The following is a 27,235-nucleotide window of genomic DNA, read 5'->3' as shown; positions in this document are numbered from 1 at the left end:
TTGGCCTGTTAAACAATAAAATCTTTCAGAGTGTACCCATGGTGGTTGGCTTTTAAACTCATCTGCTTAGTTCATAGTTCTGGCTTAAAGTTTAGAATATGGCTTTACTTTATTTTTAAAATAAACTTGAAAATAGCTTTTTTTTAAGAATTGAAACCAAATACTTCTCAGTGATTTCACCAGTGTTTTGGGGTTTGGTCTTGAGTATTAAGGACTAGATGTAGATATATGATACTTTGGGACAAGATTATTCTTACCAAATAATCAGCTCAGGAAGTGATAGCATTAGCTTCTAAGAAAGAAAGGGGAGCAGGACAGGCAGGAACTTAAGGGACTTCATGTGGCATCACTGTTCTTTGAGTCAAGATGGATCTTATCCATCCTTGCGGTCCCACAGCTCAAAGCACACTGCCTGGTCTAAGGCAAAGACTTAATATACATTTGTTGAATGAATGAATGAATAAATTAATAAGCAATCTACTTTACAGAAAGTATTTAGAGAGTTGATTTCTAAGGTTCCTTATTCTTCTAAATTTCTAAATCAGACATTCGTTGGTTGCCTTCTAGGCATCCATTTCCATCTTCCCCATTTTAACGGTACTCCAAAGCTTCCAGTCACTCCTGTGTAATCCCTCCTGAGTTCCAGTGGTGAGCCCTGATGGGTTTAGGGCAGTTAGTATATCTCAACTCTCTGACCACAGTGATGGAGTCAGGGTTCGGAACCCATGTCAAATAGGGCTGAGACTCAATTCCTGTTGCTCTTAAATGTGGATGTGGTAGCCCTGGTGCTATTGGTAGCTCTCTGGGGGTTACAAGAGAAAAGCCTACTAACAGTGGAGACAAACCTAGGAAAGTAGAGCCGAGAAAGCAAGAGGTACACATTGGGTTCTAGTAATGTCATTTGAGTTGCTGGACCAAGTCATGCCTGAAGCCAGTGCCTCTAGACTTTTTGCTTATGTCAATCAATGCGCTTGAGAGGAATATTCTGTTACTTGCACCTAAGAGCATTGCAATTAGCATTAAAATTTAAAAACAGCTTCTTAAAGTGGATCATTATGAGGCAGACTAATTTTCTTTTAGGAATAACGTTATAATTGGGACTAAGGCTTCATAATAAGAATCTGATATCAAATAAGTCAATATTAACAGCCAACAATAGGTGATGGATGAAAGCAAAGACATACCTATATACTCCTATAATCATTGTAAACCATCAGTTTTCAAACCAAGTCCTATAATATGGCAAAAATGAACTGCATCTGGTAAATGTATGAGAAATTTCCAAGTACCGAATAAACGCCAGAGCTAGAAAATTAAGTGTGTGATGGGCAAGTATGGATTCCATAGATGGTATGTTAATGAGTTTGACATCAACAAGTAAAATTAATCTCTGAAAGTATGGTCTGTGAGTATTTCAAAGAGAAACAACTTGGTGATTCCTGAGGTTCAGAATGGGTTTACCAACAGGTTATTTAAAAACAAACAAATTTCATATTCTGATAGGTTTGTTGGATTTTCAGATAAGGAAAATACTATTGTTTTAACATACTTGGATATTAACATGTATCTCATGAAGTTCTTCAAGACCCTCGGATTTCTTCTCCTTATTTATCCTTCAAGACCCACATGCAAATTTAACCTCTTTTATAAAGTCTTCTCTAATCCCAGGAGGTAGAGAAGCAGCATATTGTTGCTTCAGTCCATCTGCATGTTAATTGGTTACATCTGTCTCCCTTTCTCGACTGTAAATTGGAGGAAAGTATGGGCCACATTTTAGCTGCTGTTGATTCCTAAAGCTTATCCTAATGCTTATAATGTATGTCTGCTGAAAGACCAAATGAGTAGATGATAAACTTGGGAATAAGAGGGAGTAGCATGAGCTTGGTAATGATATTGTTAGATGAGTTTATAGTAGTCCAACACCCTAACTCAAAGAATTAATGGACTCAGGACAACCAAAAGAGAGTGCTTTCCCAGTAGTACCCTGTGGATCTTCGATCAACCTGTTTTTGATGCCGTGGATGGCCCTGCTGTTGGCATACTCCCTTCAGTTGTAGAGTTCTGCATCACTAGAGACCCTCAAATACAGCCTGGATGACTATTAGTTGAGTATAATAAAGAGGAACTTCATATATGTCATTAGGTTTGTATTAAATGGACTCAACTATCCCTTCTGCATCTAAAGTTTTATGATCCTAGAGCAAATTAAGCACACGCACACACACAACTTGCTTAGATCAAAAAATCAAACTTAAAACCAATATACTCTGGTAAAATTGATATTGGAACAGGTAAATAACAACACCTTTTCTGGTTTCCTTAGGACATAGAAGTGCTTTTAAGGGATACACTGGGTGGCCCAAGGTCTCTTAGCAAAAAGTGAAATGAATTTGAGCCAGTGCCATCTTCTCGCTTCGGTAAAGCTCTCTGCGGTGGCATTCACTCAACAAATATTTATTGCGTAGTTAACGTATGCAAGGCTGTGTGTAAGGCAGTGTGCAAGGAACAGTGAGTCACGGGACCCCCAATACCCTCACTACAGATATTTCGTTGATTTACTGTCAGAGCGCTTCACACTCCATTAGGAAACAAACAAACAAAAACATCCAATTACTTAGTCATTAGCATTGCCTTTTAAAACAGAAGATCAGAATGCATAACATTAGATTGGAAGGGCCCTTAGAGACCCAGCACCACCCCTTTATTTCACAGATGGAAGAACAGACTCATGTAATAAAGAATGAGGTGCCTCTCTATATGCTGAAATAGGAAGATAAAAACAAGGTATTTGCGAAGTGAAACAAGCAAGTTGAAGGACACCGGGTACAGCATAAATCCATTTTTACAAAAGGGAACAACAACAAACTATTAGGCATGTGTATTTTAAACACTTGGAAAGATATGCTTTCCAAAATTGACAGGGTCAGTGACTGGAAAAGAGGAGTGGAACATGGGGTGAGAGCTGGTATGTGGCCTATGGGAAATTTTTGCTCCCAGCTTTATGTATTTCTCTAATGTTCGTCTTTTATGTAGCTTTGTATTGCTTTTGTAACAAATACTTACATACACAGGTATATGCATATGTGTGTCTGTGTGTATCTATATACTTATCTATATACTTATGTATACAATTTTAAATAGAAGGAAAAAAAGATTGGCAAATTGCAGCCTGTCAGTCTGGCTTGCTTCTGGGCTCCACTCTGAATGCCACTCCAAGGTTTCTCATAAAACCTCTGCCAAGTTACTGAACCCCTCTGAGCTGTGGTTTCTTTGTACGTGAAACAGGGATAAGGGTGGTACTGGTCGCTTAGGGCTGTGGTGCGATTTACGACTTGAGGCACAGAGCTAGCGTGCTGGCTGGCACACTCCAGGTCTCAACAGGCGGTAGAAACAAGGGCAACGTCAATAATGATAGAAATAATTATTCTTATTATTGCTGTCTAGAAGCAGAGCCTGAATGAGAGCCTGTTCCCCTGGCTCTCAGCACAGTGGGCTCCCCACACCACACTCCTCCCCTCTGTCACTGGAGAATTACTTAGTCAGGCGGATGATACTAAGGAAACAGAAAACCAGCTTGAGGTGATGACAAGTGCCTGCCTTCATGAGGAGAGACGGATTGATGATCGATGATCAGATAATGATCTCCGTTTCTAAGGAGTCACCCTTAGTGACCAAACATTATCCATTGCTATCTGTTAATTTTTCTGTGGTAAATGTCATTTGATATTACAGCTTTAAGATGAACAGCCAGGAACATAATTCATGGAAGTCAACACACTTACCCTTGCTGACCAACTGTGAATAAAAAAGAGGAAGGGAGGATGGAAAGAAGGAAGGAAGGAAGACAAGGAAAGTCCCAAAGAAAGGTAGAGAGTCAGAATGTCCATCTTTTTTTTTCCCTAAGCATTTCCCTAAGCGGGTCACAGGCAGCTGGCTCTCCGAGGTCCTGGCCAGGGGACAGGGCTCTTCCAGTTCTCTCTGACCAATATCTTTCCTTAGCAGAGAAAGAGAGATTTGGGTTTGCAGTGCTGTGATGCGAGAGTTTGTGTGCACTAAATCAACAGCAAAAGTTGTTCAAAAGGCAGGCCGACTAAAGACTTCCGAGGAGGTTATGATTTTAGGTACTCACAGTAGGATTTCCATATTGGAGGCTGGTATTCTTCAGCATCTAGAATAAAAAGAAAGAAAGCAATCCGTCAGCTTGAACATCAAACTGTCAACTTGTGTCTTCTCTGGAGGAACAACTGTCTGTTAGCAGTACTTGCTTTCTGGTCCTGGGGGCCTCTCAGCTCATTTACGGGACAGTTCCAGGCATGAGGGGGGAAGTGTATATGGCAACCCTTGTGGATCCAACACCACTTTCTTCATGTCACTTACCATGACAGAATCAATTGCTTAACCATTTTCATAGAGCCCAGTAAATCAAAAAAGATTTTTAAAGCAATTAACTTGATTGTACCCTCCAGTAATCCTTTCAAACAGTATTTATTTAACTTGGCATAATAAACATATAATTTATCTCACAGATTCCAGTCAGACCTTTAGCCCATTTATCAAGACTCGAGGGCAAGACACAAAGTGGCAAGTATGTTAATATTAAATCTGTTGAAGTTGTACAACTCAACCAACTGAACTCCTAGGTCTGACAGCTGAGACACTGATGATTCAATTGGAATCGCATTATATCCTTGAATTTACTCCAGTTTGTGACTTAGGAAATTTCCAGAAAACCTCTCAGCAATCAGTGTCAGAGTGAAAGAGTTACAACAAAATGGAGAGGACGCAATTGTTATTCATCAATCCAGAAAGCAGACGATGGAGAAAATCTGCTTGTTCAGTCAACTCAACAATCCCAGTGCTGACAGCTGAACTTATAATTTTGACGGAGTTATTAGAGTCCTCCTGAGCTCATAGCTAAGGTCTTGGTAAAACATACTCTAGCTTAAGCAGCCAGAGGGAAAAATCCTTTTCCCCGACTCATAGAATGTTAAGCTGGGGAAGCTTTAAGAGTTCTCTAATTCAGTGCTTTCTGATAAGGAAACTCTGTTTTCGTCATCCTGCACGTCTATGGCATCCCACACCCATCCTTATGCTGCCTTTGTCCTTGTGCTACTGTCACACTACTTTCATGCAAAGGAACAGAAATTTTCTAATCTCATGCAGTAAGATAGTTTGAGAATTCTTCCCCTCCTGAGAAACAAATATACTTACTGTAAATAAAAAGTAACTCAAGAGTGGTGAACTTCCCCAAATCCTACTCAATTACAGTTATGTAGCTTAAATGAAGTTCTTTCACAATTCATACTTGCTTTCTGGGGCCCATCCTATCACAGAGGCAACGAAACACCTCCTAAGATAGTTTCATACAGATGCATCTGGATTCTTAGGCTTGCATCGTCAGGAACCTACCTACGGATCACCAGCCACATAGGCACACACACAATTACAGTGGACTAATAATGGTTTATGCTGTTATTCAAGCCTAGTTTGCTAAATAACAGTGAAGCTCTTAATTCTTTTGTCAAAGTAGACAATGTAATAGTGAGCTTTTAACCTAAAGAAGCAATTAATTTCATCTTATATGTGACACAGACCAATTTTAATGGGTTAAGATGAGTGTTTGTTTATAATAACATTCAAATAAAATAAATCATGTTGCCGAGTTTACAACAAAATTCTAGAACCATCCATACAATACCATCTCACCAGAAAAACCAGGTCCTGAATGTTAAAATATTGATGACACCTTCAAAAATATTTTTCAAATATAAAGATTAATATGGATGCGTGCGCGTTCACACACACACACACACACACACACACACACACACACACACACACCCCCCCAGACTGCATGGAAGTATGAATCCCTGAGATGTCATCTACCCAAAGCTGTCTTGTTATTTTGGATGAGATTTACTCTATAAGGTAAGTACAATCCCCAGACCAAGAAGTTGTCAAGAATATTCAGAACCTAGAGTGCAGCTTTCTACATAGTCAGGGAAGTTCCCCCCCAAATAAATAGTCTCCTTAATGCAGGTTTTCAAACATAGCTCAGATGCTCAACTTGGATTTCCTAAGGTCTTCTTACCTAAAGTCAGAAGTTTGGATTAGATGGTCTCTCCCTGTTCATTTCAGTCTTGCTCTGTGAAAAACCTAGAATTTTGATTCATCTGAAATGCTGGCTCCTAACTTATAAACTTTCATTTAGGCTTCCCTGCACATAAACACCTTATCCCTTTCTGGTTGCTTCTTGTTGGCAACTGCACACAGAGGTGAAGAAAGCCATCCACAGAGACGGGAGATCACAATGCTCCCTTGCTTAAAATCCTCCAATGTCTCCCATCTGCACTTGGAATAAAATACAAACATTATACTGTGGCCTCCAAGGCCCTGTGTCCTCTGGTCCCTGCCCTCCTCCTCACTCCACTGCAGGCACTGCCCCCCTTTTCATGTATCATCCAGCCATACTGGCCTTCTCTCTCTTCCTAGAACAAGCCAAGTTCTTCTGAGCCCCTGGCCTTGGCTCCTGTGGACCCTCCATGTAAGAACTCTCCTCCAATAGAGCTTTCTTTGCATGGCTGACTTGCTCTGTCATGCAGGGCTCAGCTCAAATGTCACCTCCCATGGGCCACCCCTGCCAATCCTGTGTAAAGCAGCCTTCCCCCAACCCCACTCACTCTCCTTCACAGCCACTTATTATTACCATCTGAAATTATTTATTGATTCGTTGGCTTGTTATTACTGGCCTCATCCCACTATTAGCCAAACTCCATACAAGCAGAAATTTTGCCTCGTTCACTTAGGTCTCATCGGCCCTTAGAAGGGTGCCTGACATAACAGACATTCAAACAGCACGTGTTAAATAAATGAACAAACTCTCAGGGTTCATATCTTACCTCTGACAACTATTGGCTGAATAACGAGAAGCATGTTACTCAACTTCTTTTAAGAGCCTCTCAAAACTTATCTTTATAAAACAGAAAAATAAATGTACCGACCTCAGAACCGATCCCTTAGGGCTATTGTGTCAATTAAATGAGATAATATATAGAGAGTTATTGGGACTGTGCCTGGCAAATAGCAAGTTCTCCATGAAGCCCCACTAATGTTGTCATTGTGCTGTTGTCACTGTTATATCACCCGGTCCTGGTTCTTCCCAGGTGAGCTCAGGCTCTTGTCTTCTCTCGCTTGGCCACAGCCAGTGACTATCTCCATTCTTGCCCCAGACCTGGAGCCTGTAACTAAGTTCCACTGCTGTTGTCATGGAAGGTTTTCCTTTCTCATAAACGCATTCAAAGTGAGAGGCCATTTGTCACGCTTCAGTGGAACAACTATAACTACCTTGGTCTTAGGGATTTGTTTCACGAGCCACTAAAGCAGACTGTCAGGAGGCCTTGGCCAAGAGACAAGGCACAAAACATTTTTATTATGTTGACACGAACCTTTAGCCGCGTCCAACATGGCCCCGCCAACATCACATTTGTCCCAGTTTCACACAATATTTTTTAAAAATCTGCTTTACTCTTGGATAGCCTGACACCGTATATTTTTTTTAAACCTGGAATAGGTTTTCTAGATCATTTAGTTCACCTTCCTCATTTAGCAAATGAGGAACATGAAATGAGAATGATGAAGTGGCTTTCTCAAGGTCATAAAACAAGCGGGAGGCAGAGGTGGGATCAGAGCAGGGAGCTCTGCCCTCCAGCCTCTGACACACTGTCATCCTTACCAGGCAGTCCATCCTACTTTACAGACTAACATCAGGAAAAAAGTTATATAACAGATTTGTTACTGTAATTCTTGTGACGCTCGGAAGAAAAAAATATAATAGAGAAAAGAAAGAAAATCAGTTGTATGAGGCAGGCGATGATAAATATCATATGATACCACTTATATGTGGAATCTAATAAAATGATACAAGTGAGCTTATTTACAAAACAGAAACATACTCATAGGCTTATAAAACAAACTTAGTGTTACCAAAGGGGAAAGTTCGGGGGGGGATAAATTAGGAGGCTGGGATTAACATATACACACTACTGTATATAAAATAGATAAACAACAAGGACCTACTGTATAGCACAGGGAACTGTACTCAATACTTTGTAATAAACTATATGGGAGAAGAATCTGGAAAAGAATAGATATACGTATATGTATAACTAAATCACTTTGCTGTACACCCGAAACTAACACAACACTGTAAATCAACTATACTCCAATCTAAAGTAAAATTTTTTTAAAAACTGACATCAAGTCAAATGGTGGGACTGTATTCCACTAATACACAAACCCCATCTAATAGTTAAAGTCCAGGAGATACAAGATACAGGAAGTGCTGACAACAAAAGGCATTATGCTTTGGGGAAGGGTATTATTTTGTTAAACATTTTAGAGGTGGGTATAAGGCAGAAGGACGGAGGAGGAAGTAGAACAGAAGAAGCTCCATGTTCTAAGGAAAAAACTATCATTGAACCCAAATGGACAGTGATACATTATTCGAAAGGAACAATGAATTATAAAGGTCAAAGAGGCTTAGAAAATAAATTGCTTAAAAATGTTGACTAATATGTATCCAAACTTTAAAAAATGTGTAAACTTTTTGACTCAGCAATTCTATTCATGGGAATTCAGCCTAAAGCAGTAATTGAACATGTGTACAAAGATGAATGTTTGAACGAAGTGTTCATTGCTGCTTTGTGTATAACAGTGGATCTAACGTCCCAGAAAGAAGGGAAGGGTTAAATAAATTACCATCTACTATAGCCATGAAAATGATGGCATGGGTCAGAGCTCTGTGGTCCAGAGCACAGCCTCTAGAGCTAGACTATCTAGGTTCAAAACGTAGCTCTGTCACTTACTAGCTGTGTTACCTCAGGCAAGTTAACTCACCTCTCTGTGCTTCAGTTTTTCAATTTACAAAATGGGAGTAGTATTACTACCCAACATACAGCATGTTTTGAAGATAGGATGGGTTGTCTAGCATGTAGTAAACTCTATCTTTGTTGTTATTATTATCTTTCCTTAATGACATAGGAAAATATTCATGCTACATTATGCACTAAACAAATCAGGTTACAAAACGATTTAACAAATATGATCCCATTTTAAGGAAAAGATAAATATTTATATACACAGAAATGATCTACAAGGCTATAAACCCAATTATTAACATTTGCTATTCCTGATAGTGAAAACATAGGCAATTTCTAGTTTTCTCTTGTTTTGCTCAGCTGCATTTCCTAATTTTCTGTTCATATTGCTTGTATAAAAATTAACATGAATGAGAAATAAATTCATGGGAGCGCTAGGTGGTTTCTCTTTTTGAACATGCTGTCTAAATAAATCACCACCTTGAAAATAAAACAGAAGTAAAAAGACCCAATAAAAAATAATTCCTATAATAACACATGCAGCATGCACAGTATTAGTCCAGGAGAGCTAAGGGTGAAGTCAAAAGAAGAGAGACCAGGGCTTCTGCAGTAAAAAGCCAAGCCCAATTCCCTTGGCCCTCTTAAAAATCCTGTGAAATAAATATTAATGAGCAATTCTAAGCAGGCTGGGAAGCAGGTATCTCTGCTCATTGAAGAGGGAGGGAAAGGGGGAAAAAAGATATAGATGCTTAGAAAACAACCAAAACCTTACAAAAATAGGTAATAAAACCACACAAATGAAACAAGCTATAAAGACTGGAACATATGAAACAAAAAGAAAAGAAGAAAGAGAAGCTTGTTTGAGGGGCCTGGAGGTACAGGTTAAAAAAGGGAAGCTTGGGGGAGAATGGATACATGTATATGTATGGCTGAGTCGCTTTGCTGTGCACCTGAAACTATCACAACATTGTTAGTCGGCTATACCTCAATATAAAATAAAAAGTTTAAAAAAACCCTTAGAAACAATTTTGAGAAAACCTTACGTGCTGAAGTAGTTAAACCCTGAAAAGATAGTGCTGCCATTCTGAACTGTTGGGGAGGATGAGGAATTCTGGGATCAGCGTACGGAAAGCTCTTCCATGTGTGAGGCCCAAGGAGAGGGAGACGGGCGATAGAGAGCATGTGTCATAAAAAGTCATCTTTCTAGATCAAGAGCACGACAAAAATAATTTACTATGTCTGTTAAAATACACAGCATGTTGCAAAGCAGAAAAATCCCAACAATTAAAAAATGTATATTTTACAAAGTTCCTAACCTCAGAAAAAAGCACCATAAATAGACTTATGCAAATCCTTCCAGATTTTGTCTTGTAAAAGGCTAGAATAAAAATTTATAGGGGCAGGCTTCCCTGGTGGCACAGTGGTTGAGAGTCTGCCTGCCGATGCAGGGGACACGGGTTCGTGCCCTGGTCCGGGAAGATCCCACATGACGCGGAGCGGCTGGGCCCGTGAGCCATGGCCGCTGAGCCTGCGCGTCGGGAGCCTGTGCTCTGCAATGGGAGAAGGCCGCAACAGCGAGAGGCCCATGTAACACACACACACACAAAAAAAAAATTTACAAAAATGGTCTCACATCATATATAGTGTCCTGCAATTTGCTTTTGAACTTAATGATATTTCTTAGGCATTTTTTCCATGTCAGTACATATAGATCTGTGGCTTCCTTTTTTAAAACTGTGGGTTGGTTTTCCACTATATCTGTGTACCAGAATACCAAAATGCATTTAATTCACTTATGTAAACATTTCCAATTGATGGACATTTAAGTTATTTTCAATATTTTGAAACAATGCTTCAATGATAGGCTATACATGTAGTTTATATTCTGGGAAGTTGAACTGCTGGGTGATGGGTGTATTTCTGATTTTCAAAGCTATTGTGAAAATGGCCTTCAAAAAGATGTATCAATTGGAACTCTCAATCATGTGTGAAAGAATGCCCATTTCCCCACATCCTCACCAAACACTGGAGGTTATCAATATACATTTTAATTTTTGATGCCTTTTATACTCAATTAGAAAAAATATACAAATGAAACTAAGTACTTTTGTATGGAAGCAAACGGCTGCACAGAACGCTCCTAGGAATGAACCTGTGGAAACATATGGCCAAGGAGTAAGGCAAAAACACGCTAATCCCCCAAGTTTTGGTGGCTGCAGCTGGAAGGCTATATTCTTCCAAGCATTTTTAGCTCCAGAAATATGTTGATTTGATGGAATCACCTGAGGAGCAAGTGTAAAGGAATTTGGGGACTGATTAATGAAGAAAAATTAGAGAACACCATGTGCTACACTTGGGCAAGTGACAACCAGAGAGGAAATACCTGTAAACATCAAGGAGAGCCAGATTCCTTTGCTTGGCTCAGTGGAGGATGACTAGACTCACAGAAAAACACATGCAGGGGCTTTGGAAAATGAGAGTGAAAGATTCACCAATTTTGAGAATGATCTACCAAGGAAATTGGAGATGAGCCACCCTTAAGAATATTTCAAGCAAAGCTGCCTATACTGCATCAGGAGGATGATTTGGGAAATAGAGGGTGGAAGGATTGGGTCCCTCCCTCTGCCATCCCCTCCCCCAGAAGAGCCAGGTCTCTGCTGTCACTTGTGTTTTTTTGTTTTTTTTTGTTTTTGGCAGTACACGGGCCTCTCACTGTTGTGGCCTCTCCCGTTGCGGAGCACAGGCTCCGGACGCGCAGGCTTAGCGGCCATGGCTCACGGGCCCAGCCGCTCCGCGACATGTGGGATCCTCCCGGACCGGGGCACGAACCCGCGTCCCCTGCATCGGCAGGCAGACTCTCAACCACTGCGCCACCAGGGAAGCCCTCTGCTGTCACTTTTGATTTACTGATGCACACATTTGCAAATGGGCTGCAGTTCATGGGCTTTTTCCAGGGAAGTTGGGTGGAAACAGGTTTTTCAATCAGCCACGGGACAGCTTCACAATGAGATGACAGTTCGGAATTTGTTGGGCTTAATGGGCACAGAATGGGTTGGGATCCAAACGAAAGCAAACAACGACAGCCCAAGAAGTATGCTTTGTTTGTGTACGTGCCGCAACATATCCTCGACACACACACACACACGATGCCCAGGCCTGGGTCTTCGGAAGCGTGTGAGGGGCCACAGTGTGCAGCCGGCGGCTATGGTCTTGTCAGGCCAGTCCAGCCCAACAGTGCCATGCCTGAGCGGTGAGATGGCCTGGAGATCATCCTAACTGTCGCGAGACATTGAGATGTCAAGGCTGTTATGGAGCTTCCTTTCTGTCACACTGGCTACGGTATACAGAAATGTGTTCTAACACTTGTCACCTGTCCAGGCCCCCAGCATTCCCCTGAGAAATAAGACATCCATGTATTCTCTTTGGAAACTGCTGCTTGGGTAAGGAATGAAGCCCTGGCGTGCATCTGACTGTCGCTCTCATTTCAGGGATTTTTATAACTGACTTAGTCCTAATTGCAGAGAATAGTTAGTAAGACATATTCCAGAAATCACTGCTGGGCCCACAGGCTGGGCCCCAAGGCCAAGGCTAAACTGAGATTTTCTAAAGATGATGAAGCCAACCATCGAGGGCCTTGGGCTGGAGTCTGTGGTCACTAGAGGGCACTGAGGCCACACGGAGCTTCTGTCTGGGCCACTTATTCTGTATGTAGAGGCATGAGTTTCTCCTGTTCAACAGGTATTTATTGAATAAATACAGCGAGGCAGGCCCTGGGAATGCTTCAGTGAACAAGGCAGGTAGGGCTTCAAGCTCTGCGTGATCTGGCCCCTGGCCACCTCTCCCTGGTCATCTCATTTGTCTCCTCTCTTGCCCACTATACCTCAGCTACTCAGGCCTTTTTTTTTTTTTCCATTTTTATTGAAGTATAGTTGATTTACAATGTTGTGTTCATTACTGCCATACAGCAAAGTGACTCAATTATACATATATATATATGTATATATACATTTTTTTAAAAGATTCTTTTCCACTATGGTCTATCATAGAATATTGAATATAGTTCTCTGTGCTGTATAGTAGAACCTTGTTGTTTCAGCCTTAGAGATGTTATACAGCCTTAGAGATGTTACACAGTCTTGGAGATGTTACACAGTCTTGGAGATGTTACAGTCTCTTCCCTCTGATTTATACATGGTTGGCTTCATTATCATTTGGATCTCAGCTTAAATGTTCTGGCTCCCCAGAGACAACTTCCTGTACCATTCAACCTAAAGCTGTGTCTTAGATACCTTTTTAAATTATCTGCAGAGCCTTTTCACTATCTGATTTTTTTTTTTTTTTTTTTTTTACTATGTGCTCGTGTATTTTTTGTTTGTATTTTGAGACAAAAATATAGCCCAGGCTAGACAGCACTTATGAGAGCAAGAACCTCATTTATCTTGTTCTCTGAAGTCTGGGTCACCCTTAGCTTATCAAGAACCTCTGATGAATTTTAAAAGGTGTCCCTTTCAGGCAGGTGCATGGCTTGGTCACTGGACAGCACCTGTGTGTGAAGAATATGCTTCCTTTGGGAGACACAGCCCTGAGTCAGGGCACAGGCCTGGTGAGGGGAGTCCAGACTGGGTTCAGCCCTAACCCATCCCCTCAGCTGGGCACTAACAGCATGACTGGAACAGCCCTGACTCTTGTATTCAGGAGGTAGTAGCTTCTCAATAAAGAGTTGGTTAAGTGAAAGGCAGATTTGTTGCCTTCCTGTTGAGGGATACAAACAAATAAGGAGGCAATCCAATAGCAAGAGGATATATAAAGGAGTATCTAGCAGAACTTCCTAACCTTCAGAAGGCTGAATGGGGCCTGGGCCAGTTACATCTGGCCTCGAGCAGCTCTGTCCAGGGCTCCTTCAAGAATTATCCCAGAAAAGTGGAGTCTAACAGCAAGACCTAGGGTCCCCAAAGACCGAGAGAATCATAAGTAACTTCAGTACCATTGCCATTAAGCCTAGTCAAGGAGGTATGCTATCACCCAGACAGCTACTTACAGCAGCCCACGGCAAGGAGTGCCTTTGTGAACAAAGGGGCTCACGGATCATGACTAGTAGACCAAGGTGTGGCCTGTCAGGACGAAAGGCAAGACAGAACATGGTGCTGAGAGCTAGAAGTGGTTCAGCCTGCTGGCTGAAACAGAGAGACCATGGTGTGTGTGTGGGGGACGGGTGTGTGGGGGTGTGTGTGTGTGTAGGTTTCAGAATGGCTAGGAATGAAATTAGAGAGGCACGCAGGGGCCAGATAATGAAGGGCTTTTAAAACCATGCTAAGGGCTTACCTTTGTTCTAGAAGGAAGGGGAAATATGCACAAGGAGGATACAGCATCCAGTTTGCATTTTAGAAAGATCACTCCAACCGCAGTGTGAAATCAGACTGGAGGAAGAGAAGATGGGAGGGATGGACAATAAGGGGGGTGGAGACCACTCAGGTAGCTGGGTAGTAACCTAAGCAGCTGACACTAATGGTTGGAACTCAAACGGTGTCAGTGGAGATGGAGAAAATGGAATGGGTTTGGAAGATGTTGAGAAGACAGAATCTACAGGACTTGGTGATAAATTGGATGTAAACAGAAAAGGAGAGGAGGAAACATGACTTCTGGTGGAAGAAGATGAATGGTTTTTGGCATAAGGAACTGGACGGATAGTGATGCCATTCACAGCAACAGGCCAGACCAGAGAAGGAGCAGGTTGGGCAGATGGTGATGCACTCGGCTTTTCCCTGTTGGAAAGAAACGTCTACGGGACAGCCAAGTGAGCATATCTAAGGGGCTACGAGTTTAGAAGAGAGATCTAGGCGAGAGATCTAGAAACGGAAGCCCCAACATACAGATGGCGACTACAGCTCCTAAAGTAGTTGACACACAAGGCCTTGGACAGAACCCCCCAGGAACATCAACATTTAAGGGATAAGCAGAAGAGGAGAGTAAGTAGAGACCCGAGAGATAAGAGAGAAACCATGAGATGGGCTGATGTGAAAGGCAAGACAAGAAAGATTTTAAAAGGGAGAAGTGGTTAAGTGTAGAAGCTGTTCACATGAGACAAGCCTGAGGAGGACCCACTGCTTTAGCAACAAGGGGTTTATGATGACCTCGCAATGGAGTGTGGGCAGAAGCCACAGTTAAAGAAGATGAAGGGTGAATGGAAGTTGAGAAAACTGAACTTGTGAGTATGAATAACTCTTTTGGGAGATGTGGCAGTGACATGGAGGTGAACATCTCTTTCCAATAAAGGGGGATGGGGATCAAGAGAGATAAAAGATATAGGAGCTTTAATTCGGATATCATTGTCATTACCTCTTGCCCGTGTCCCTGGTCTCCCTTTCCTCCAGGGCCTTCTCCCCACTTCCTGGTCCTAAGTTTCTATAACATGCAGGTTCCTCCCAGCGTGACAGAGCTGCTTTCCTGGTGGATAACTTCCTCCTTTAAAATCCACATACTTCCTCCTCTGCTGTTTCTTTAGAGACAACCCCACACTCACTATTTCCATTCAGTCTGGAAGCCTCTCTTCTCCTCCAGCCCCCAACATTCTCCCTTCCAGCATTTGCCTGCCTCTTCCCAAATTCTTTTCATCAGAGGAATGTCTTCCTGGCTTTCCTCCAGAAGCCAGGCATTCATTTATTCATCCAACAAATATTTACCTAGAACTTACAGACTACTTGGCACAAAATACTGCACTAGGCACTGGTGTAGCTATAAAGGCAGGATGCAGAATCTAATCACGAGAAATCAGAAGATGAAATAAAGACGTCAGCTCATTCACTCAACAAGCACTGCCTGCTGGGCATCCGACTTCTGGCCACACGTGCACTGTAACCAAAGCATAAGGTAGAAAGTGGCATGTTATATAGAAAGGTTAGACTGAAAAGTGCTGTTAAAATGGAGAGGAAAGAGAGATTATTTTACTCAGTTATTTCTCTTTTTTAGTCGAAAATGGCTTTTTAAAATCTTTTCTTGGCATTCCCTGGCAGTCCAGTGGTTAGGACTCAGCGTTTTCACTGCGATATAGTTGATGTACAATATTAAGTTACAGGTGCACAACACAGTGATTCACAATTTTTAAGGGTTATACTTCATTTATAGTTATTATAAAATATTGGCTATATTCCCTGTGTTGTACACTATATCCTTGTAGCTTATTTATTTTTATACATAGTAGTTTGTACCTCTTAAGCCCCTATCTTGCCCCTCCCCCATTCCCTCTTCCCACTGCTCAGTTATTTCTTGATAATTATTCTTTTAAACATCTCTTTCCTGAAGAAGATGTCTTCTTCCTTAGAAAAGACAACTTAGGTGCACCTCCAGGCAGCTCTCTACTCTTGCCGTTTAGAAAAGCCATTTTCTTCTCCTGTTATAATAGTATCTTTCTTGTGTGCCTTGACCTTACTGTGGGTATTTGTGCCTCTACATACATAGTGGCAGTGGCAGTGACAGACTAAATTCTCATGAAAGCAGCTCATAAATCATAGCCCTGGAAATGTTGCTACTGGCAAGGAAAGAAAGATTTTTTGCCTGTATTATATTCGGAGTCAAATAGAGGGAAGTCTTAGTGCAGAGACAGAAGAGGAAGTGAGGTCTTCTACCAAGAGTGGGAAGGGATTTTAAGTACCCAGTAGATTCTAGATTTGGGGGTAGGTCGCTTATATACATTATATCTAATCTTTACAATTTTCCTGAATCATCTCTCCACGCGTTCACCCATCTATTCGCTCACCCCTCTACCCACCTACCCACCTATCCATCCATCCATCCATCCATCCATCCCTTCGTCAAATACTTATGTGCCAGGCACTGTGCTACACAGTGCTATATAAAGGTATAGCCATGGGCTTCCCTGGTGGCACAGTGGTTGAGAGTCCGCCTGCCGATGCAGGGGACACGGGTTCGTGCCCCGGTCTGGGAAGATCCATATACTGCGGAGTGGCTGGGCCCGTGAGCCATGGCTGCTGAGCCTGCGCGTCCGGAGCCTGTGCTCCGCAACGGGAGAGGCCACAACAGTGAGAGGCCCACGTACCGCAAAAAAACAACAAAAAAAGATATAGCCATGAGTAAGGCAAACTCAGTCCCCACTTTCAAAGTGCCTTCAGTCCAGCAATGAAGGCAAACAAACATTTAAAAAGTAATTACAGGGCTTCCCTGGTGGCTCAGTGGTTAATAATCTGCCTGCCAATGCAGGGGACACGGGTTTGAGCCTTGGTCTGGGAAGATCCCACATGCCATGGAGAAACTAAGCCCGTGCGCCATAACTACTGAGTCTGCGCTCTAGAGCCCGCGAGCCACAACTACTGAACCTGCGTGCCACAGCTACTGAAGCCCACGTGCCTAGAGCCCGTGCTCCACAACAAGAGAAGCCACCGCAATGAGAAGCCCACGCACTGCAACGAAGAGTAGCCCCCGCTCGCCGCAACTAGAGAAAGCCCGTGTGCAGCAATGAAGACCCAACGCAGCCAAAAATAAATAAATAAAATAAATATATTTTTTAAAAAAGGAAAAATTACAATAAACTAGGAAAAACATGATAGACAAAGTTCAGGGTGCTAATTAAGGAAGCATATAACGGCGGGTCTTGTAAGTATTTTTATCTCCTAGCTATGAGGAAGATGAAACTCAAAAAGATTAAGTAATTTTCCCAAAGTCACACAGTTAGTGGCAAAATTCAAATCCAGGTCTGTTTTGCTTCAGAGCCAATTGATTTCTCTCCCCATGGCCCTAATCCCACAGAGGAATCAGCAGTGCAGAAGCTAAAGTGAAAATTTCAGCTTTTTCTTATTTCTCTTCTGCTTCAGCAATACAACACAGTTTGAACACTGTAGAAAGCAGCATTAGAGAAGCAAGGATACTTAGGACATTATTCCTTTTTCTGCCATTTTTTTAGACCAAAAAATGTGAAATCTCACTAACTGGAATCCCCTCCCTCCTTTCTCTTCTCCTCCCCTCCTTCCCTCTCTCCTTCTCCCTCTATTTCTCCCACCATCCATCCCTATTCTCCTTCCTCAAGAGCCCTCTATGTAACAGGTTCTGTGTGTGACTCTTCCTCAGTTTCATTATCGATAGAAATATTCAGCCCGTGCCTAGAATATTGGCTTATCAGCAACCAGTCTGGCAACAAATGGGCCGTCTGGTTTAACACCACCATTCCTCACAACTGGTTCAGTTCATAACAAACGGCACGGTTAATATAACCGTAGTAATTGATGGCAAGAATGGACACGTCAGCAGCCGTTCACTCTGGCCACGTTTGCCGGGTCACTATTGGTCTTACAGGCTGAAAACAGAACCAGCTGCAGTGGAACCTGCCTTTCAGAGGGCCACTGGCTATGCATCCTCCTGTGAAGGAGAGAACGAGTCTGGAAAATGGAAAATTTAGAGATTTCTCGCGACGGGCATCTCAAGCGAGGGCAGAAATCTGTGCTCTTGTTAATGACCCTGGGAGTTTCTCGCCCCAGCTCCACTCTCAGTTCACTCAGTGATTTTCACCCACTCCCGCAACCCCAACCCAGGTGGGCCTCAGTTTTCTCATCTGTAAAAACAGGGATTGGGCGGGATGCCCTCTGAGAGCTCTCCTGAATCCCTTCAATTATCAGAGTTGTGGAGCAGCTACAGTCTCCCCTGCTGTATTCTCTGCTCAGAGCGGTTCCAGGTGACCTGGAGGTGAAAAGGCGGCAAGTTGACACCAGCAGTTCTGGTGAAGCCCTTCTTCCCCCGCTGATGGAACAAGTGAACCCCTCACCTGCCACAGAATAATCGAATTGCCTCACATGTGTGGTGAGAATCAGTCAAAGTGAGTATAGGCTTTATGCCCAAATACACAGTGTTAGTGGAGAAGACTTCCCTACTCCTGGCCTGTGAAGCTCACTCGGTAAGTGAACTCCTGCCCTCGATCTGGGCCTATGTTGTGTCCTGGGGAGATGGAAGCCATTTGTCGCCTGGCTTTGTGTCAGCACCTGGGAGCGCTGCCCTGGAGGTGAAGGGCTGCCTTTCTGGTGATCTAGCTCTGCAGGACAGGTAAGCCCACTTAATTCTGGGGTTCAATGGTGTGCAAGTCCACCTGGCTAACCACCCTCCTGCCTGCCCTTAGTAATACAGGTGACACTTCAGCCTATGCCTGCTTTACTTTGATTTCTATTTGTTTAGAATAGACCTGCTAGGGGACTTCCCTGGTGGCGCAGTGCAGAAGACTCCGTGCTCCCAATGAGGGAGGCCTGGGTTTGATCCCCGGTCAGGGAACTAGATCCCACATGCATGCCGCAACTAAGAGTTCACATGCCGCAACTAAGAGTTCACATTCCACAACTAAGGAGCCAGTGTGCCACAACTAAGACCCAGTGCAACCAATAAATAAATAAATAAATAAATTTTTAAAAAAGACTAGAACTGCTAAGTACTGGGGAGTTCTAAGCAACCCCCAGCAGAAGGCAGCCTCCATTTTCCTAATGAGCAGATCCTCTACAAAAAGTTTTTGAATATATAAACTTTTAGAGACATCAGTGAAATCATCAGATACCTACTAATACTATTTAATTCATTAATTCAGTTATACATATGTACTTAAAACCAGATATAAAATAATACACAAATTTACAGATAGTGCTTTCATTAATTCATATTTCATAGGACAACTTTATTGAAGTTTTCTATGTATATCTTTGGCATTTCTGAGTCATCTAAGACATTTTTTTCCTAAAGCGCATCATATTCACTTCTTCCTTAGCCTTTTCGGAGTTAAAAATGTAAAGATCCATGTACAATGTGGACAACATAACCACTGGCTACATTACTTTTTTCAAGTGATCTTTAAAAACTCTGTTTATGGAAAACTACAAAGGTGCTAAAAGGAATAAGGTGGCTGATACGAAAAGCTCTCTAAGATGTTAAATCGTGAAAGCGTGGTACAGCCAGCCCAGTGTTGGCAGAGCACAGAACGGCTCTGGAAGATTCTGCCACGGTGGGAGTTGTGTCTGAGGAGGAAGAGAGCTGGGGACTGCGGGTCAGAAGAGACTGGGAGGCTTGGCTGTTAAGTAACCTCCACAAGAAGGCAAAACTATCATTGATTAAGGTGATTTCAGGTCGACTGTGTCTCTTCCAGAAAGTAGTTGGGGGTGCAAAATAAAGTAACTGAGAGAGAACCCCAGCTACCTGAGAGGCTTTGTATAAATACAATTTTAAGATGACACCCCCCTTTCTGAAAGATCATTTGCGGCACATATCATAAATAGAGAGACAGGTATTTTAACCTCTACTGAGAGGCTTTCATTACATGATGTTGTTAGGTGTTTCAGGTGCAGTCTTATTTAATATTCATAACAAGCTTATAAAATAGAGATCATCAGTCCCATTGTACGGGTGAGTAAACCGAGGAATAATGAGGTTGCCCAGAGTCACACAGTTAATAGCTAGTAAAGCTGAATATTCAAATTTAGGTCTGTCCAACTCTGACAACTAGGCTTCTTCCACTATAAAATCCTGCCTCTCCCAATGAACCCTGCTACATTGTGAGACTTCATATATATTATCACACAGGATCATCAAACAGCGTTGTGAGGTGGGTAGTATTATCCCATTTTACAGATACGGATGCTGAGGATCAAAGGCAACCGAACCTTACACAAAGTTGGCCGTCTCCTTTGCACCCCATAAAAATAATACTATGTACACCCAATGGTCATCTTGGGAAAGCTGACCTATCATTTTATCACAAGCATTAAATACATTTGCTTCACAATGCTAAACCTGTTTACTTAAGGTCTAAGGTTGCATCAATTGTCTTCATCTATAACCAACCTAAACCTCACCTATTACTGTAAGCCAAATAAAGACATATGAGGCCCAGTCAGGGTGTCTGGTGTGGCTGTAGTTGTGGCCGTGATACTTGAAGCCTCCTGAAAACCAGAGCCTCAAGTTTTGCTTTTCTCCAGGGTTTCAGTGCTCTGCGGTTTCTTATCACTTGCTTTAAAAATAACTGCTTACAGAGAAAATATTTCTAAAGATCACAAACACGCACACTATAGCAACACTTCAGACATCTCACCCCCCGTACCACAAAGCAACAAAAACAGCACAGGAAGCGCAACAGCGATGTACAGGAAGGAGAAACAAGAGTCAAAGCAACCCTTCACAAGCTGCAAGATGCTAATTAAAACCTCAGCGTTCAACTTGGCATTAGCAGCGTGTATTTATCACTTGGATGCCGCATGCTTGAACAAATGTACGCAGGAAGGGAAGCCTTCCTGTCACCCTGGCAGGGTGGATGACAGCATTGGCAGGTCTATAATTAAAGGGTTAAGAATAAGGCAAACAACAGGCGGGCCCAATCATTTCTGGAAGGGAGAATATTTACATTACATAACAGAGCAAGAAGAATAGACCCCCCCCCCCCGCCCCTGCTGCTATCTTAGGGTCGCCTGTCTTCATGGCACTTGGGACAGCTGTCCCGCGTGCTGGCGGGAGAGTCATATCCTCTTGCTGTTTGCACAGTGGCACATTTGTCTTCCTAATCCCGGTATGTGAAAGTTCCTGCTTCCACGACCAGAATCAGAAACCAAATATTAAAACAAATCTTTCCTTAATATTATCCTCCTGTCTGAAGATGTTTGTACTTGTAACCTCCGTTTATCTATTTCCAGTGGCACTGTCATAAGGAGGAATAGCATATTTACACACCTGTGCCTTTATGAAAGATCATTTATCAATTTCCTAATTTGTCCACATAACAAATATTTACCAGTCACTCTGTTCCTGAGCTCATGTTAGGTGCTGGGCCCACAAAGATGAGTAAGAAAGTTCTTTCCCTCTGGCAGCTCCCACTTCCAGAGGGAAGAGAATTGAACGGTGTCTATGGGAGGGGGTTGTGCAAGTGCCACGCCCCTGGCAGGGGTGAGTGGGAAGGAGGAGGAAAACTTCACAGAGGAGATTATATTGGAGCTGGGCAGTGAAGGGTGAGTAGGAGTTCTCTGGGCTCTGCATTACAGGGAAGAGAAGGAAGGTGAAGGTAAAAGGGAGGACTGGGACATTGGTTTCACTTTAAGTGTTCTGAGAAGGAAGGAGACTTCTTGGTTTGTATGTTAAGTGTTTCTGACAAAGGAGCGTTTTCTCACAAAGGCTAGATCATCATTTCCACTGGAAGTCTGTGCCTTAACAAAGCCATCTTTCCTTGCCTATAATGAATGCAAAGGCAAATACACGAGGCACCAGCAGGCTTTGAATGAAAGGATTGCTTGCATCCTGTCAAGGGGCAAGGAGAGGGTCACGGGAAATTCCTCCAGGGCAACCTGCTGTCTCGCCTTCTCTTCTAGGCATGTGGCCTATTAACCCTGGCTGCTCAGGGCAGAGCCCTCACCATGATTACTCCCAGTGGGTGTCCTGTGGCTTCTGATGGAATGAAAGTGAGGTGTGAATCCAGTGGAAAGCCACCCTAGTGCCCCCAAACCCCGGTGCTACCCTGCAGCTTTACTTTCTTCAGCACCTCCCAGAGCAGAGCTCTGTATACACCAGGTGCTCAATAAATGCTTGTTTGATTGATCAACTGAGTGACCACTATCGAAGTAGAGGAAAAAAATCAGATTCTCCTTAAGAATGTCTATTGCAGCCATCAGTACTGCATTTTCAGGGCTAGGTTCAAGCAAGACAAATCATCTTCACTGCTCACAGTGTCCAAATGACCAGTCACAAGCTGGCAGACGGGATTAAAAAGGAAAAGAACTGGGGATACTGGAAGTCTCCTTCAGCCAGGATGTGCAGCATGCCCTACCTGACATCTGCAAACTCTGATACAGACCAATCAGTAACTAGTGCGGCATGATTTGGCTGTCAGAATTCAAAAACTAGAAAAGGAAAAAGCAAAGAAAGCAGCCAGAAATGATTAGATCTTGGGCCTCTAAACAACAGTGAAAGGTCCTTTGTCTCAAGCATCTGAGTCCAAGCACTTGGTGGGAGCTTCCCCTGTCCAGGGTTTCCTACCCTCCGGTAGGAAGTGGGTGTTCCTCTGGGCACTAAGAAACCACTTAGGACGAACTAGTAATAATTTGCTGGGTCAAGAGGCTCAGCCTTTGGCAGGAGCTGTTTGTAGGTTTTTCATATGCAACCTTTAGCTGTTTAGGATGGTTCTATTTTCAGAGTTCATTTGTTACATTGTAATAGGCTTTCCTCCATTGCCTGCCATAGTGACAGAGGATGCTGGAGGGACTCCATTGTTCCACTCCTGTGAGCACCAATGCACTGAATAGATGGTTCCGGAAAGAAGGCATACTTGACCTTGACCACCACTGAGACTTTCACTATGGAATTTTAGATGTCTTTCTAAATGCATTTTATATCAACAATATTTTCAAAGCTATTACACTAAAGTATTCTAAATGTATCTACTGATTAAGATAACTTATCTCTCACACATGGTAAATGACTCAAGGTATCAATAATAAGGGTACACAGTTGCTCTTCCTCCATATAGGAGCTTCCTGTATATACCCAGAGGGGTATTTCTGCATTTGACTTTCTCACTCCAGTCTAGTCCTTTGACCCTAATTCTTACACTTAGGGGACAGAGATGTGACAAGCATGGAATCTGATGGACATTCTCCAAATAGAAATTATTTTTAAATAGAATTGTAGGAAGAATGTTTTCTAATCCCTCACCATTGTAGCTTTGTGATGTCAAACTGCCACAATTCTAGCAGCCAAATTTTTCTACACTCATCTTGTGTGGTGAAATAGTAGCTATGAGATTGAATTTATTCATCATATGGCTTTTTAGATATGTTTTAGTATTTTCTGAGAGAAGGGGGATCAAATCTACTGGTTGTCAAAGGCCAAGTAATCTTCAAAATATCAAGGGCTGCCAGCCCCATAACACAGTGTATTTTTTATTATCATCTGGTCCTTTCTCACCAGCTCACACACTCATCTCGTCTCTGACTCTTATCCATTACTGCTGAAAATCCAGAGATTACTGACACAAATGTGCTGCCCCTGTAACCACTGGCTTATTCATGGGTTGGGGAGACCTGGGGATGGGTAGGGGATGAGGTGATATAAATTGGAAAACCAGAATGAAGTCCAGGGATGGAGAAGAAATTAGCCAGGAAAATGCTAGTGGTAGAAACAGAGTCATGTTGAATATGAAACCATGCCACGATTTCATGAATTTAGAACAGAATTTTGCCCCTAATTCCCAAGGCTGCCAGTGTCTTTATGTTCATCCAACTTGCTTCTAGTTTTTATTTTTAAAACTACAAAAATGTAAGGGAAAGCCAGCTAGTTTAGAGGACTCAACTACATCTTTAGATTCTTTTATTAGATCCTTTTTTTCCTCAAGAGACCCCAATTTCTTCTTGATCTACTCTTAGCTGCATGTAACTCTCTCACTCACTCTGTCACCTCTTCTCCCAAGAATGGTCATTTTCTCAGGATAAGACTCTGAGGCGGGCCTGTGAATCCTTTTAACAGCAGCCCCGACATGAAGCGATGGAGGCCACGGGCTCAGAAAAGAGTGGGGTTAGGACCTGGTGTGGGATGCCGGTGAAGAATGTGATCACACAGCCTGGGTGGGCCTCCTCCGTTTTGCTGTTGCTCCGCATACACCCCCATCCAGCCCTGACCTGGTGGGAACCTAGCATGTATCCTTCTTTAGTCAATTTCTCTGCTGCCTACTTCTAAGCTCCACAGGCTACCACCACCTGAGAGATAAGCAAGGCCAGAGCCTTCTTTACTCAGAGCCAAGAACGGAGGAGACAGTGGGTGTTTCTCAGCTGACTGCAGTCCACGCTCCCTTTTTACAAACATAAAGACCTCATGCCCTTATCCTCACCCATTCTGACTCCTGGTGCAGAAGGAAGGACATCTTCCGGGACAGGACCACGAGACAAGACTGCCTTCCTGTCTCTAACTTGGATTAGCAGCTAGCAGCTGTATTTCTTGAGTGCTGACTATGTCTCAAGCCAAGAATTTTACAATTATCTTTACACTTCAGCCTACTCACGGGTAGGTAAGATCATTATTCCTACTTTTAAAATGTGCAAAAAGAGCCTCAGAGAGAAACTGGCCAGCTAGTAAGAGGCCAACCTGGCGTCCCACGTGAACAGTCTCAGTCCAGTGCAGGTGCTCTGAACCACTCCTCCATGCGGCTGTTTGTTTCTTTTCTCCTTTTTATGGATATACCTCATATCTTACTATTCATGATTTTTTTTCCAGATCATACAAGCCAGCGCTCCACCCCAATTCTGATTTCATTCATTCCTTGTGCCCTCTATCCCCTCTATCATTTTATCCAATGAAAAATCACTATGTCGGTAACCCTGAGTTGGAAGGGAAGAGCTGACTCTCTGACAGGAGTGGTCTCTTCTTCTCCCAAGGGTCTCCTCAGTGTGTGTGTGCAGCAGGGAGATGAACATCTAAGAACTGTAGTCCTTAGGCTCCCTTGCTTCAGGCTTCCAATTGGGTTCAGCCAATGGGAGGCTTGGGCAGGAAAGGGAAGGAGGGAGGAGAGGTATGCTGGGGTATTTATTCCTGTTCCCTCCCTGCTCTGGTGCTGCAATGGATGACCCTCACAGCTACCACTGTCCAGGCTCTTCTCCTGTGGCTCTAGCTATCCCCTGGCTCCAGCAGTAACACGGTTTCCTCCTGTTGCCCCTTCAGGCCCAGGAGTGGTTGCGGCTTTGCACTGCTGGCAACCCCTGGGTGCTTCAGAATCTCTGGTTCCCTTGGCCCGCCTATACCTCTGTAGAAAAGCCCCTTCATTAACTTCTCTTCAACACCCCAGCTGAGTGTGCCGTCTGCCCCTGCCAGGACCCTGACAGAGACCATTTAACATCCCCTAGACCACAGGAAAGGCGAAAACAGTCTGAAACAAGACCTGAACAGGAAGAAGGTCATTTATTTTTGTAGGGACTTTGGACTCACTTTTTATAAACTGGAATCAAAGACATTGTCCAAAGGTGAGGAGGGAGCCTGGAGAGCCTTCCAGTTTCCGTAGGTGTGCCTCTCTTACCATCTAGGGAGATTTTCAAGCCCACAAACCGAAACAGCAAACCCGCTTCCCACTGCAGCATTAAAATGGGTGAAACTTAACCCACTAAAGTGGGTTACATTTGGAATACGAATAAACATTTGCCCTTGCTACGTACTGCATAATTTCACATCTGTAATCAACTTCTCATGCTATACTACACACCTTCTAAATTGACTCAATGCAAGGAAGCTCTCATCTGAGCTCTGGGCTTTTCTAAAAATAAAAATGATAACAATATCACCAACACTCCCCTCTTTACTCTTTGGTGATGTATTGTGAACCTAAGCAAGGTCTCCAAATTTAGTGGGCTATTTTTCTTTTCTTCATATGATATGCATGCCACGAAACCTGCAATTATGGGGTTTCTAAGAATTTAAATGATATGTTCTCAAAACTAACTTGATTCCTTTGTTTTTCATACACACAGAAACGCACACACACATACACAACATCCAAGAACATGAGTTTGTCTCCTGAACGTCAATCAGGGACCAAAATCAAATTCCAAGAACAGGTTTCAGAAAGGCCAACTTCATTAACCCTTTATGACTTGTAATTAAAAAACAAATAAATATCCATCTAAGAGAGGCATTCTCTCTTATGTTCTCCAATCATGGAAGCTTCTCAGAGTCGGAACAATTCCCAATCACACTCACACAGAAATTATTCAGCCTGACCCTATGCACTGCGATGAAGCTCATTCAATGGAGTGACACTACTTCAAATCACGCTTATTAGGTGTGATACCCAAACCATCCGGAGCCCAGGACTGAAGAACTTTACAGCAGACCACTGTGCTGAAGAAGGCCAGGGTCATTTTAGAAGAGGGACTGTCAAACACACTACATTTCATGATGACTGTATGATATTAAAATAGAATGAGGTGGGGCTTCCCTGGTGGCGCAGTGGTTGAGAATCTGCCTGCCAGTGCAGGGGACATGGGTTCGAGCCCTGGTCTGGGAGGATCCCATAGGCCGCGGAGCAACTAGCCCTGTGAGCCACAATTACTGAGCCTGTGCGTCTGGAGCCTGTGCTCCGCAACAAGAGAGGCCGCAATAGTGAGAGGCCTGCGCACCGTGATGAAGAGTGGCCTCCACTTGCCGCAACTAGAGAAAGCCCTCGCACAGAAACGAAGACCCAACACAGCCATAAAGAAAGACAGAAAGAAAAATTTTAAAAAAATAGAATGATGTGCAATTCACTATTTTAAGAAGAAATGGGTCAGATCATTAAATGTGATTAAACACATAAAATCTTGTTACAAGTGCCTGACAATCTACTGATTTAGGCACTTTGAGAAATAAACATCAAAATGATG

The 27,235-nt window shown here is 42.9% G+C and overlaps 1 protein-coding gene across 2 annotated transcripts in view; it reads right to left on the bottom strand.

Annotated features, from left to right (window-relative positions):
- CHN2 (chimerin 2) overlaps window positions 1-27,235 on the bottom strand; it is a 325,963-nt gene that overhangs the window by 162,294 nt on the left and 136,434 nt on the right. For both annotated transcript variants that reach the window (XM_067746621.1, XM_067746620.1), the window contains exon 2: window positions 4,130-4,168. In XM_067746621.1, the coding sequence (XP_067602722.1) occupies window positions 4,130-4,168 (39 nt within the window). The remainder of the gene's footprint in view (window positions 1-4,129; window positions 4,169-27,235) is intronic.

This window comes from Pseudorca crassidens, chromosome 8, assembly GCF_039906515.1.
Source record: "Pseudorca crassidens isolate mPseCra1 chromosome 8, mPseCra1.hap1, whole genome shotgun sequence".
In the NCBI taxonomy this organism is placed as follows: Eukaryota; Metazoa; Chordata; class Mammalia; order Artiodactyla; family Delphinidae; genus Pseudorca; species Pseudorca crassidens.
Note: the sequence above shows the minus strand (reverse complement) of the source record. Positions and strands in the feature narration are given on the sequence as shown.